The sequence below is a fragment of the Malus domestica genome, chromosome 02 (genome assembly GCF_042453785.1).
Source record: "Malus domestica chromosome 02, GDT2T_hap1".
Classification (NCBI taxonomy): Eukaryota; Viridiplantae; Streptophyta; class Magnoliopsida; order Rosales; family Rosaceae; genus Malus; species Malus domestica.
In genome coordinates, this window is record NC_091662.1 from 25457362 (window position 1) to 25469724 (window position 12363).

General features: G+C 38.8%; 3 protein-coding genes across 4 annotated transcripts; 1 reads left to right on the plus strand and 2 right to left on the minus strand.

Moving 5' to 3' along the window:
• Positions 1-1108: 1108 nt before the first annotated feature.
• On the minus strand, positions 1109-4732 carry LOC103406391 (peptidyl-prolyl cis-trans isomerase FKBP20-2, chloroplastic). The gene is made up of 7 exons (XM_008345380.4): positions 4561-4732; positions 3532-3610; positions 3116-3336; positions 2872-2981; positions 2632-2740; positions 2392-2468; positions 1109-1532 (listed from the first exon to the last, which is right to left on the minus strand). Exons 1-7 carry the CDS (start codon positions 4595-4597, stop codon positions 1410-1412), a joined length of 756 nt encoding a protein of 251 aa, XP_008343602.2. The 5' UTR covers positions 4598-4732; the 3' UTR covers positions 1109-1409.
• Positions 4733-5765: 1033 nt separating this feature from the next.
• LOC103406380 (uncharacterized) lies at positions 5766-8180 on the minus strand. The gene has a single exon (XM_017336175.3). The coding sequence runs from the start codon at positions 8178-8180 to the stop codon at positions 5766-5768; it is 2415 nt and encodes an 804-aa protein (XP_017191664.3).
• A 1289-nt stretch (positions 8181-9469) lies between these two features.
• Positions 9470-11764, plus strand: LOC103406371 (actin-related protein 2/3 complex subunit 5A). Of its 2 annotated transcripts, none has more exons than XM_008345364.4 (4): positions 9470-9724; positions 9832-9904; positions 10094-10194; positions 11348-11764. In XM_008345364.4, the coding sequence occupies exons 1-4, from the start codon at positions 9627-9629 to the stop codon at positions 11481-11483; spliced, it is 408 nt and encodes a 135-aa protein (XP_008343586.3). In that variant the 5' UTR covers positions 9470-9626; the 3' UTR covers positions 11484-11764. The 2 variants fall into 2 exon arrangements, with proteins under 2 accessions (XP_008343586.3, XP_028949127.2); XM_029093294.2 differs by having other exon boundaries at positions 9546-9724; positions 11319-11429.
• The last annotated feature ends 599 nt before the right edge of the window (positions 11765-12363 follow it).

The following is a 12363-nucleotide window of genomic DNA, read 5'->3' on the forward strand; positions in this document are numbered from 1 at the left end:
TCATTAAAAATTTCCAAGTTTTTCTTACAATTTCCGTGGTTTCCATGTTATTTTTATCGATATCGATATTTTACCGATATTTCCATCGATATTTCCGTGTTTTCGGACTACCGATATTTCCGATATTACCGATATTTTCTTCCTTGGCTGCAACAATGCGGGAATTGCTTTTTCAAGCCAATCATTGGGATCAAGGAATCAAGCACTCTCTATTTATGAGAGAGAGTTAATTACAGTGGTTTTTGCAATGAGAAAGTGTCAGAATTACTTGCAGGGTAGGCATTTCATAATTAAGACTGACCACAAGAATCTTAAGTATTTCTTGCATCAAAGAGCCAATACTGCATTTCAACATAAGTGGGTTTCCAAGTCATTGGGGTATGACTATGAAATATAGTTCGAAAATGGTTCCGAAAATGCAGTTGCAGATGCAATATCTAGATTGTAGGGTGCAGCTCAGTTACCAGAAATCTCTTCTCAATCTATTGGGGAATGCAATGCTATTTCGTACCCTTACCATGGATGGATAGATGAGTTGAGAATGAACACTGAACATGATGAGCGATTATAGAAAAAAAGAAAGAAGTGGTTAATTCTTCAATGAGTGGCACAGGTAGTTCAGCTTTGCGAAAGTACACTATTGACAATGGTTTCTTGCTTTACAAGAAAAAGGTTGTGCTGAGCTCTCACTCTGAGTGGAGAAAGAATATTGTAGAAGAGCACCATTACACTCCCTCTGCTGGCCATTGCACTCCCAAAGCCTACCTGAGCCAGTAGAGCTTTTAAGTTGGTCTTTCGACGGAGAACCTTTGTTGCAACCTTCTTGCTTTCTCCTCTGGTTCAAGCGTAGGATGATGTAAAGCCTTGGAAATATTCAGGTATCAAATCGTATTAAGTCTGAACGATTTCACAATTGTCCAAATTTAGGGAAATTTAATAGGATAGCAGATCGACACTATTCTAATACTTAGAAAATAGCAGCTTGCACAATGTATTGCGTGGCAATCTAAGATCGAAATGAAAGTATTATGAAAAGATCCTTCTCATCTCAAGATTTTGCTTTCGGTATATTTTTTTTGTCGATCTTCAGTGGCACAGCTTCTAGCCCTTCTATTGAGAGGTAAATTGTCTCACTGCATATTGATAGTAACAGTGAATAAATTTACATCCGTGAGACACGAATTTGTAAACACATTCCTCGTCAAGAATTGGTAAATAGTAGCATAACTATTCTTAATGAATTTTAGTTACATAATCTTCGTTTTCCAACTACACCAGCGAAACCCCGAACTTCAAGGACCAAACTCGGAATTTATTCACGGTAAGAACCAAAGCATCAGCCGCAGATTGCGTTTCATGGAGTGGAGATGAGTCCATACAACGGTAAAAATGTTGCCTCGCTTCATAATTTATTGGCATACAAAATCGGAGTAGAAAGCTAGGACTGTCCTCCTTTGACAGTTCTGAATGCTTAGTAGTTCCACATCAAAAACTTCAAACTGTTTCGAGCTGAAGAAGGTGGACGGTCCGACCTGTAAAACCAATCGTCTTTTATCAAGTATACGAGGAAATTCAAACACAAAAATACTTGGTACTAGTTCGTGCAACAAAAACATCCTCAACTCCAACTTTGGGTTTTCGGTAAATAGGATCTCTTGTATAAAAGAACTAATCTAATGATCTAATGTGTTCATGTCATTCTGGGGTTGTCAAGGATTTTGGAGGGTTAACATTCATGATATTCTTGCATTTCAAGACCAAATCCGCCTGAAATACAGACAACAACATTTCTGTTGAGACCTTGATCTTCAAATTCTCAAGTCCCGAGATGTTGAACAATGGATCAAAACTCACAGGGTTGGATGGCAAAGCAGCCAGGACAGTTGGATCTATGGGTGCAGAGTTTGCAGTATTCATGCTCAAATAGAGAAGATATTACGAATTCAAAGAATTTTGGTGAACCTTAAACTAAGTTATCACAGTATAGAGGACTGCCTTCAAAATGCAGGTAAAAGGAAAGGACAACAATTGAAATAGTAACTTGAAATCGCAAGTCTTCTAAAACTTTGCCTCCTAGGCCATGTCGTAAATATCTTAGGTGAGGTGAACTACGCAAGAATAAAACGGACACAAGTACACAAACTACTCGTAGAAGGCTACTCATTTCAACATTTTATAATGAGTTCCGAAACTTCTTGGACTACAAAGTCTTTCCTGGAGCCATTTACAGTTTGTTTGAATGCTCCAACATGTTTAGCATCCCTTATTCGTTATGGATACCAATCAACCAATAAGATTGAAATTACGAGAGGAAGAGAATGCAAGTACACACTATGGAACAATACCAACTTATCAGTAAACCAAGAAAATTAGAGATTTGAGTAAACTGACCGGCGGTCCAAGTTCTGGTGGAATGATTATTCTTCTTTTCCCTCCAGGTTTCATGTCACGAATTCCTTCTTCAAATCCTGCAGTACTTCCTAGTTTAGCAACTTTAACTACTAGTTATCTTTTCCTCCTCCCTCTTCGCCACCTCTTCTCCGTTTCGTTCTCAGGGTGGAGAAGAGGGGTCAGGGCAAAGGACAAAGTACACAAGATTTGATGAACTTGAGAGTTGATTGCACTTTTAACCTGGGACCAATGCATTTGTGCCCATGCGGATTCTGGCCGGAGAACCCTGCGTGTAACTGCTGTCAATACGCCGGCCTGACTCGTTGTATCCAATATAGTGGAACATCACCTGCAAAGTATCTTGAATCAGAGGTGCTCATAACTTAACTGTCACCTTTTACCCTTTTTGGGTAAATTTTTCAAATTCTAGTATTATTCAGAGAGGAAAACAACAGCTTTTAAAAAGCATGAAAGAAAAACCTGTTGACCAGCCTCTGGGCAATCACCTTCACCAACTACAAAATCCCGAAATATAAGCCCCGAGTCTCGTGTGATGTAGTTTGGTGGCGTTACTACCTGAACCTGAAAACCTGATACACACGTTCATATATACATATTGATTCTGCTGGGATCCATAAAAAAACAATGACTCAGTAACAGCAGATTAATTAGAGGAAACAATATATCGAGAGTTTGTATTTGTAAAGGCAACAGTGATACAAACCTTCTCTAATGAAACTTGGAAAGTCTTCGGGTGCATTATTTTCTTTCTGTATCCGCTTGTTTTGTTCAAGTAAGCGCCTTTCATCAAATGGACTTTTACTCTTTGTCTTTGCAGAAGAAGATAAATTTGGAAACAAGCTAGTTGTGACCGAAAGAAATAGGAGAAGCCTCCGACTCAAATTCTCTTCGTAATGTGATATGCCACGGCTCTTTTCCCCAGTTCTGCAAAGCAAAGGTTTATGTAACAGGAATTTTTGTTATTCATCAACAGAATAAAGGGGTAAGGCTAGCCGACATTCACCTCTCCCAGACCCTGCGTAAAGCGGGAGCCTTGTGCACTGGGTACGACGACGATCAACAGAATAAAGGGGGGCAAAAACTAGATAAAATTTGTAAACCGATTAAAGAAAATCTAACCTGTGATGTCTCGAGTCATGACTCGAGCAGCATTGTATTATTTGGTTATTCTGATTCAAATGAATCCTTAGTAAGGGAGCTGGAAGAATTCTGTTTGTCAGTAAGTTGATATTGACAAGAAAGATAACAAAAACATATCTACGCTCACGGTTTAGCTGCTGATAAAAAAGAGAGTGAAAATTTTATAAAGTCAGCATATGGAAATAGTAAGAATTTGGCAAGTTTCATAGCTTCATTCAGTCTTACTGCATTGCTATTCTTCGAGTCAATTTTCTTTGAAGTGGCTTCTCGTGTTAGAAAGGAATAGCGGAGACGTTTAAGTTGAAACTCTTATAGCTATGGCCATTATCATGGACACGCCCAGAACCACCCCAGGAAGAAACCTCAAGCCCCTCACAGTCTCACCCCACCATTTTCGGGTTATCAATTTCTCTATACAGGATGGGGTTGGACGCAGAGGAGGGTTTTAACTTGATATACATTGTTGATTCATTCTCGAATATCTTTAAGCTTTTGCAGCTCTTCAACTAGTTTTTAGTAGGCATCAGAAAATCTAATTTAACAGAAAGCCAAGTCCTTGAGACACCACTTTCCTTCGCTTTCGAAAACTTATTGAATTGTAATTGACAAAGACACTAGATTACCATACGCTGCAAACAAGATAATTAGAGGCAGTTTTTCGTAAACAATTTCTGGGCCTTTCAATAAACTAAAAGTTGCAGTAGCAAAACAGAGAAAAGCCAAGAAAGTAGAAACATTAAGGAAAATAAAAAGCACAATTTAAAGGCATGTACGTTTCTTGTATAAATCAAATTCCAACCCACTAAGATTATCCTGTAGAGAAATGATTTCCGCACGCTCGTTTCTCATTTTGCACAACCTCGTTTATTTTTGTCCATCGATCCTCCAATGGTTTATCTAATTCAAATAACAAGTGTGCGGGGAGAACGAGTGTGCGGAAATCACTTCTCGATCCAATATTCTACATACATACATACATACATACATACATAGAGAGAGAGAGATTACAGGGTTTAAAAGCGAGAGAAGAGGGAATCATCAGCATGGCTCGGCTCGAGCTTTAAGCTTCCGGCATGTATGGGAGTTGGCCAAACACACACACAGAAGGAAAGAAACCGTTATTTGGTGATGTTATCTCTTCAGATTGCTGGTTAAGAGGCAAATAAGTAAATATCATTTAACTCCCCAATGGTTCTTGTTATGTCATTTCCTCCCCTCAAGCTTCTTCAATATTGCCTGGAGGGGTCCAGGCTGACCCAGACCCATCTTTCTTCTCTTGGGGTCCAATTCGATCCAAATATGTCTATTCGGATTAAGCCCAACCGAAAACGCACTTCAAGCTCATAAAGGGCATTTTTTTTTTTTTTTTTTTTTTTTAAGTACATCAATAGTTTTACACTAGGATGAGAAGTTCAACCTAATTTGGTATTGAATTCACCATCCACTAGATTTGAACATAAGACCTCTCACTTTCAAGTGGATAGAAATATCACCAGACCGTAGTACTGAGTGGTCTTATAAAGCGGATTTAGATGCCCGAAATTTTCAATATGTTCAATGCATATAGATCACTAAACAATCTTCAATTTGATTAGTTTTTTGTATATAATGATATTTAAAGAGAATTGTAATTGACACTGTAAAAATATAATTGTACGCTCAAAAATTTTTATATTTAAAAAATAGTTTCCTATTTAAATAGTGATTTAGAAAATAAACAGTTTTGATTATGACATGTGGCTGTATAAATTCCTTGACCACAAGTAGATGAGAAAGAGGGTGCACTTATCGTTGATGAAAAAGGAGGTGGACGTAGTTATAATTCATTGAACAATGGTTTAAAATACAAAGATCTTGTAGCTCAAGTGGGTAGGAATATTTATCAATCCTTATTCTTTTTGTATAGTTCATAATTGGACCCACACAAAACTGAAAATGGAGCAATAGGCCGACTGTAATCTTGACCCCGTAACCCGTTAGTCGAAACATGTTCTGTGGTCTCCCTAGCATTATTTTTTCCCAAATGCAACACAAACACTAGTAGTAAAATTAAACCTTAGAAATGCTTTCTAAACATCCAAAATGGTCCAACAGAGAAAACAAATGTTCATCAAATGTGTAAATAAAATTGATAAACAGATAATACTTTGAGCTAGAACAGCATGAAAAATCCATCTTTCCATAACTCTCCATCAAGCATTGCAATTGTACCATCACCTAAACGAATTAGCAGAGATGTGTTGCGCTCTTGATCGGTCCATCGATGCCACTTTTTGAAGCCTAATCTGCTCTCTAAATTTCGCTATGAACTCGCCCGCCTTCTTATCAACCTCTGAGTCTGCTGCTCCAACATCCACAGAGTTACTACATGTAGCCGCAGCAGCAGCAGCAAGAGCGTCATCTTCGCCTTCATCATCCGAGCTTACTTGAAAGTTTTCCGCCTCACTTTCCAAGTCTTCTTCTTCTTCAGACTCTGCAGCCGCATTGCCACGAAATTCTCGCATCTGCTTCTTCCCATGTTTTGGAATTTCTGGCTTTGGCTGCAAGGGATTGCCAAAATCGAGCTTAGTAGTTGCAGTGCCGAGATCTTTCACGTTGGTTCCTCCGTTTTGCATTGTTTCTTTTCTCATAGGTATAAAATCACCAATGTCTCGCATCTTCTCAACCTTTTCAGGAGTGGTAAGTCTACTACCTCTGATAGTTCTAACCGATTTTCCCCTTGATGAGGATTTGGTGAGGCTTGCAGGTTTAGTATTCAATCCCAAAAAACCTTGCCCCAATTCTTTGCTTTTCAATTGCTCCTCCTCACTTCCGCTTCTGCTTCCTCTTCCGCTTCCACTTCTGCTTCCGCTTCTGCTTCCACTCAAATCCTTCAAGTAATTTTCTGAGGATTTACTGAGGCTTGCAGGTTTCGTATTCAATCCCAAAAAACCTTGCCCCAGATCTTTGCTTTTCAATTGCTCCTCCTCACTTCCGCTTCTGCTTCTGCTTCCGCTCAAATCCTTCAAGTAATTTTCTGAGGATTTACTGAGGCTTGCAGGTTTCGTATTCAATCCCAAAAATCCTTGCCCCAGATCTTTGCTGTTCAATTGCTCCTCCTCACTTCCGCTTCCGCTTCTGCTTCCACTCAAATCCTTCAAGTAATTTTCTGAGGATTTACCGAGGCTTGCAGGTTTCGTATTCAATCCCAAAAATCCATGCCCCAATTCTTTGCTTTTCAATTGCTCCTCCTCACTTCCGCTTCCGCTTCCGCTTCCGCTTCCCCTTCTGCTTCCCCTTCCGCTTCCACTAGCCCTTCCGCTTCCACTTCCACTTCTGCTCCCACTCAAATCCTTCAAGTAATTTTCTGAGCTTCTCCTCAAGTCCTCCTCATGGAAAGAACCAATGCTATAGCCCCGCGAATGCAACGCACTCAATGAAGCTTTTTCATTCATTGGTTTTGGTGGTGATGATGCAAATCCTGAAGGAGAAGAAGACCCTTGAGAATGGGAACTCTTTCTTTTCTTTACCTTCTCCGACTTTGAGTTAAGCACCTCCGAAGACATGGAGCGCGCTGAAGAGTCTTCTTTTGGGGAAGAAGACAGAGAACTAGTTTGAGAAGAAGACTCAGAAGTAAAGGACAATGCGGACTGGAAAGACGGAGTTTTCATTGATTCAAATTGAGTTTCATCGACGGAGAGCGGCCTCAAATGCGATGGACGAGCATTACCACCTACTCTTTTCCCCCTCTCCATCTTTCCAGAACCCGAACGCCAATTAACCGGAGAAGGTGACGCAGCGGCTTCATTTAACTTATCTTCCAAATTTAGAGGACCCATATCCCCATTCCTAACCCCATCAGAGCTATTAAAAGAACCCTTAGAACCTAAACTAAACTCACCCCTAGCAACAAACTCAGAACTATCATGGCTTTTTACCCTCGATTTCAAACTCCGAACGGGCAATCCCAACGGCTGATTATCAGCAATTGATCTGGGTTTTCCCCATTCATCAAGACCATAATTTGGTTCAGCAACAAACACCATTGATTCACCCTGAAAATACCGAGAGTTCCAAGCTTGGGTAACATTTTTCTCTCCATACCCACATGAATTTTCACCCCCACTTTCACAAATCCCCAAACTGGGTTTGCATTGGGCATCAAAAACATTGCTTTCATGACAAGATTCAGACACAGCTGCCACAGGGTTACCCACAAAATACCCAGAATTCCAACTCTGACCCTCTCTTTTCTCACCATACCCAAATGCCTGTTCACACTCGCCCTCAAAACTCGACGAAACGGGAAAAAATCTAGGCACGTAAGAGTCAGAACTACCTACATTTGAGCTATTTTCAATCCCCATTTCAGCGCTATTTCTTCTGCTGAACAAGCCGTAGGACACGGCAATGCCGACGACGATAACGTGAATGAGCTCCCAGAACTTGGTGAGGATCGTGTGGTTGATGAATTCGGGAGCTTGTGAGGGAAAAAGTGGAAGAAGGACGATGAAAACGGCAAGGGTAAGAGCTTTAAGGAGAAAGTGCATGGTGTACGACTTACCGTGTCGAATCGGGTTTCGGTGAGGTTCTGGGCGCGGATCGGAGACTGGGAAGTGGGGTTTTCGGTAGGGGATGGAGTCCGCCATTGATGAGCAGGTGAGCTTCTGCGGAGCTTTTGGATTTTGTGTGAAGCAAGGAAGACTTTGCAGGCACGGAAGAAGAAAGAGTGGAAAAAAGTGTGAGGAGGGGAAAGGATTTCAAAAAGTGGAGTGTGTAAAATTATTACCGATTAGTTGAAATGACGCTATTAGCCCTGCGTTTTGTGCGGTTTTACGGGATTTTATGCGATGTGGTGATCTGATCTGTTGGGTCTTGGAGGTCATTTGACCAAAAGACAAAACGAAAGCAAATTTGTGGAACAATGTAAACGACAGCGTCCTAGTTGAAAAACGATGCGGCCCTTCCGTTAATTACGGAGGAACATAAAAGTCGTTTAAAGAAAAGAAGAAAAGGAAAATAAATAGAGTGCAACACAAAGCTCATTGAACACCTGACCAAACATAAGTCATCAACTTACAAATTTGATCATACACATCTAGCTTCTTGTTTTTTTTTTCTTTTTCTTTTTTTTTTGTAACAAACAATTGATCGACTGACTGTACAAGACAATGAAAAGAAAGCGATTTTTCACATTCTATTTTTGTTTTAACACTCATTCCTCTATTTCTAGTCGTATGGTGAATACATCTAAAAAGAATTAGTAGACAAAAACAAACGACTTAGTACAAGGGAGAAAATGATATTGGAATTTTAGTATGTGTATACAAACCAAAATTATTTAACGTTAAATTGAAACTTTATTTAGTTTTATTGATTGGTTTGTTTGTAGATGCGAATGCATCACACGTGTTTTTCTCTACACCTAAATGTGAATTTGAAAAATTTATGTATGAAAAATATGCATAATTTGTTTTTCATTGAACATTTTTTATTTGAGAGAGATTATAATAAGAGTAATGGTCCCTCAACTAAAAATTCATGATTATTGATCTCTTAACTCATCAAAACGTGAAACTATGATCCTTTTATCAACTATGCTAGAACTTGCGTCAAAATGAGTCACGTGTCACACACGTGGCCCTAAATTAAGGGGCAAATATGGAAAACCAAATGAGAAAAATTGTAGTAATGGTGTCTCAACTTTAATCTAATTGGAGAAATGGTTCCTCAACTTTAACTTAATTGTAGCAATAGTCCTTCCAACATGACTCATTTTGACGGACGAAAAGAACCATAGATGCACGTTTTAATGAATTAATGACCAATAGTCATGAATTTTTAATTAAGGGACCATTACTCCAATTATATCAAAGTTTATAAATCATTGCTACAATTTTCTCTTCTAGTAAACTACAGAATTGAAAGGGCCATCAAAGGGTCCGAATTCAAGGTTATCTTTGGGCCGACCTGGGCTCCAGCCCAATTTACACAGTTTGGTTCACCTGGCGTGTCACTTTCTCGGGAAAATGTTTCCTCAAGTCTTCTCCAATTGCCAGGTGAGAAAATCACAGTGAAAAAGGAGAAAGAGAAAAATGGCAGGAACGGAGGAATTTGTGGAAGCAGATAATGCAGAGGCCATAATCAACAGAATCGAACAAAAGTCTCGAAAGATCGAGAGCTTACTCAAACAGTAACACTCTAATCCTTTCCCCTTTTTTCATACAATTTTCTGTAAAACCCCGTAATAATTTGATAATTCGACAAAAACATCAACTGATGGATCCGTTTTTCATCTAGGTACAAGACAGTGGAAGCTCTAAAAACTGCTCTTGAAGGATCGCCTCTCAACACCAAAGACGAGCGCTGCAAGGTTTGTCTTTTCTCTTTTTCCAATCTTCTGTTTGGCTGCCGAGAAAATCAATCGATGGAAAAGAAAATTGATGTGCAAGTTGAGATCTTTAGTTTTCCTTTTCCAGTGGGTTTCTTGGGTACCAATCAGAATTCTCCCCTGTTTAATTATACTTCAATTGTTCTGTTTATTTATTTTTGAGTTTTGCAGTCTGCAAATTGGATAATGGTGCATAGAGCTATCATGGCTATAAAAGATGTGGATGCAATGTTTTCTTCTTTGGATCCCGAGTACTACGACATTCTCATGAAGTGAGTGGTTATACTTTATGAATGCCATCCAATTTTGCTTTCGAGTTTTTGACGTAATCCATTGAATTGAAATTTGAAATTGATGTAGATAATTAACTGTTTTGTTAGAAGTTGGTTTTGTATAGATTTGTTTTCTGTATATAACACGGATGTCGTTAGCAGTTGTAATAGTTTTATTGCACGATTCAATGAGCTTAGAATCATTGGAATTTCTTTAACCAAATATAGAGTACATGTAATGAGTATACTGCAGTGTTTGAGTTAAACTGGTCTAGAATTTCCCATACGGAGAACCAAAGTGTCGTGAGCAATAGAAAATTAGAAATGAACTTGAATTTGACTAGGTAGACTTTTGCTTTGTTGGGGTACGAAGAAACAGGGGCCTTAACTATCCATCATTCAGGCCTTAGAGAGATTTATTTGAATCAAATATGGCAGTTGAATATCTAACTTACAACGGAACTTTGCTCTTTATTTTCCAAAATCTCATTGTTCTATATTTTTGAAGGATCCTAACTTGTATTATTAGTGAATGAGATTAAGGGAAATTCAAGAACAAGGTTCCGTTTTAAGTTCGTGACAGCATTGCATCCTCGCAAGGCCTAATCCTATGCTCTTTAGTCTTTCCGGGGATTCAACACACTTTGACTGTCTACATTTCACAGCATTTTATTGTTGAGACTGGAACCTAGTGGGAAACGAATAGTCTCATTCTTGGTAATCAAAGTATTGGCTTCATGGAATGTCTAGAAAATAAAATATTGAAATAGGCTTCAAAGTAGAAACTGGGACGTATTATATGTGTCGCACATTCATGTATGTATGTGTATCATATTATACGAAATATATGTAGGTTTCATCTAGTTTGCTTTTGCTTCCCAAGAAGTCAGATTATAGTCGTTAGAGCATTTCTTATATGCCCTACTTTGGTGAGCAAGTATTCTACCCCAAAGTTTTAGACGATGTTTGGTGTGTGTGTGTGTGTGTGTGTATTTAAGTTTGTGATTTTGATTTATTGATGTTTTTCTCATGAGTTTTATTTATTATTCTTCCTTTTCCAATAAGGACTGCTCTCCTGCCTTTCGTTTCCCCATCTTTGGTATATATACTGACCTTTAGGACGGTAACAATTTGGGGGTTTCTCTCACTGAAGGTACTTGTATAGAGGATTGTCTACTGGAGACCGGCCTACATGCGACCAGTGCCTTCGGATTCATGAAAAACTAACAGAGAAAGCTGGTTTGGGATGCATATTGCGGTGCCTTGCAGACACTGTGAATACGGTTTGATCTCAAGACAATGTTGATATCCTCACTTAGCAAACTACTGCACGCAGCGTCCTTTCGGTGATTATTACAGAAATTCTACTCCAGATCTTTTGAATGTTGGTTTTATTTCTCTGCTTAAGATATTTCTGCGACACTCAAATCCTCAATACATTTGTGTTTGTAGGCATACTTGAATCCAGAGGACAATTCTAGCGTCTCTCTTTTTACTTCATTTCGTTTGGTTTTGTTTGAAACGGCTTCATGTGAATCATAACCCTTAATGTGAGTGAAATTTCAACCAATCTTCATAGAAAAGGAAACGTATTTTATCTGTAGAGAAAATAAGGTGAAGCTAAGTTTTGATCTACTCTCTTTTAGGTACGCGTCTTGGTCTAATGTTATCTTACCAATGTTGAAAGATATCACAAGTTCGAATCACCTTTTCATTAAAAAAAAAATTTCAAAAAAAAGTTCAAGCTTTACGAAGCAAGAAAAAAGCCCTCCACACCCTACTCCCTCCTTTGTTAGAATTGCCACTTTGTTATTTTGTCAAGAGAAGATTTCATCAAGTCCTAATTGAAAAGTTGCCGCCCTTTTAACAAGATATTTATTTTTATATACGCATCAGGCTGAGATTTGTGAGCGATGGTGACTTTTTAAATGTAAAGAGTTTGTGAAAGTATACTGCTTTACTTTAACCTTTATTTTATTGGGTGCTATTAAGGACGAGTTTTGACGCAATGGAAATATTGCTTCTTTGTGACCAAAAGTTCATAGGTTTGAGTCAGAAAATGCCTCTTTGGAACGCAAGGGTAAAGGCTACATAATGTTTCTCTCCCGATCCTCACAAAGCGGGAAGCTTTGTTGACTTGGGATCGCCTTTTATTTTATTGGGTAATTC

Excerpts from the sequence above, each read along its gene's own strand:
- LOC103406391 (XM_008345380.4), bottom strand. The coding sequence starts at position 4,597 with ATGCTGATGATTCCCTCTTCTCTCGCTTTTAAACCCT. Across the intron at positions 3,611-4,560 it reads TTCTCTCGCTTTTAAACCCT|CTCCCTTACTAAGGATTCAT; the intron begins GTAATCTCTCTC and ends GAATTCTTCCAG. Across the intron at positions 1,533-2,391 it reads CACCAGAACTTGGACCGCCG|GTCGGACCGTCCACCTTCTT; the intron begins GTCAGTTTACTC and ends TTGGTTTTACAG.
- LOC103406371 (XM_008345364.4), top strand. The coding sequence starts at position 9,627 with ATGGCAGGAACGGAGGAATTTGTGGAAGCAGATAATGCAGAGGCCATA. Across the intron at positions 9,725-9,831 it reads ATCGAGAGCTTACTCAAACA|GTACAAGACAGTGGAAGCTC; the intron begins GTAACACTCTAA and ends TTTTTCATCTAG. Across the intron at positions 9,905-10,093 it reads CCAAAGACGAGCGCTGCAAG|TCTGCAAATTGGATAATGGT; the intron begins GTTTGTCTTTTC and ends TGAGTTTTGCAG.
- LOC103406380 (XM_017336175.3), bottom strand. The coding sequence starts at position 8,180 with ATGGCGGACTCCATCCCCTACCGAAAACCCCACTTCCCAGTCTCCGAT.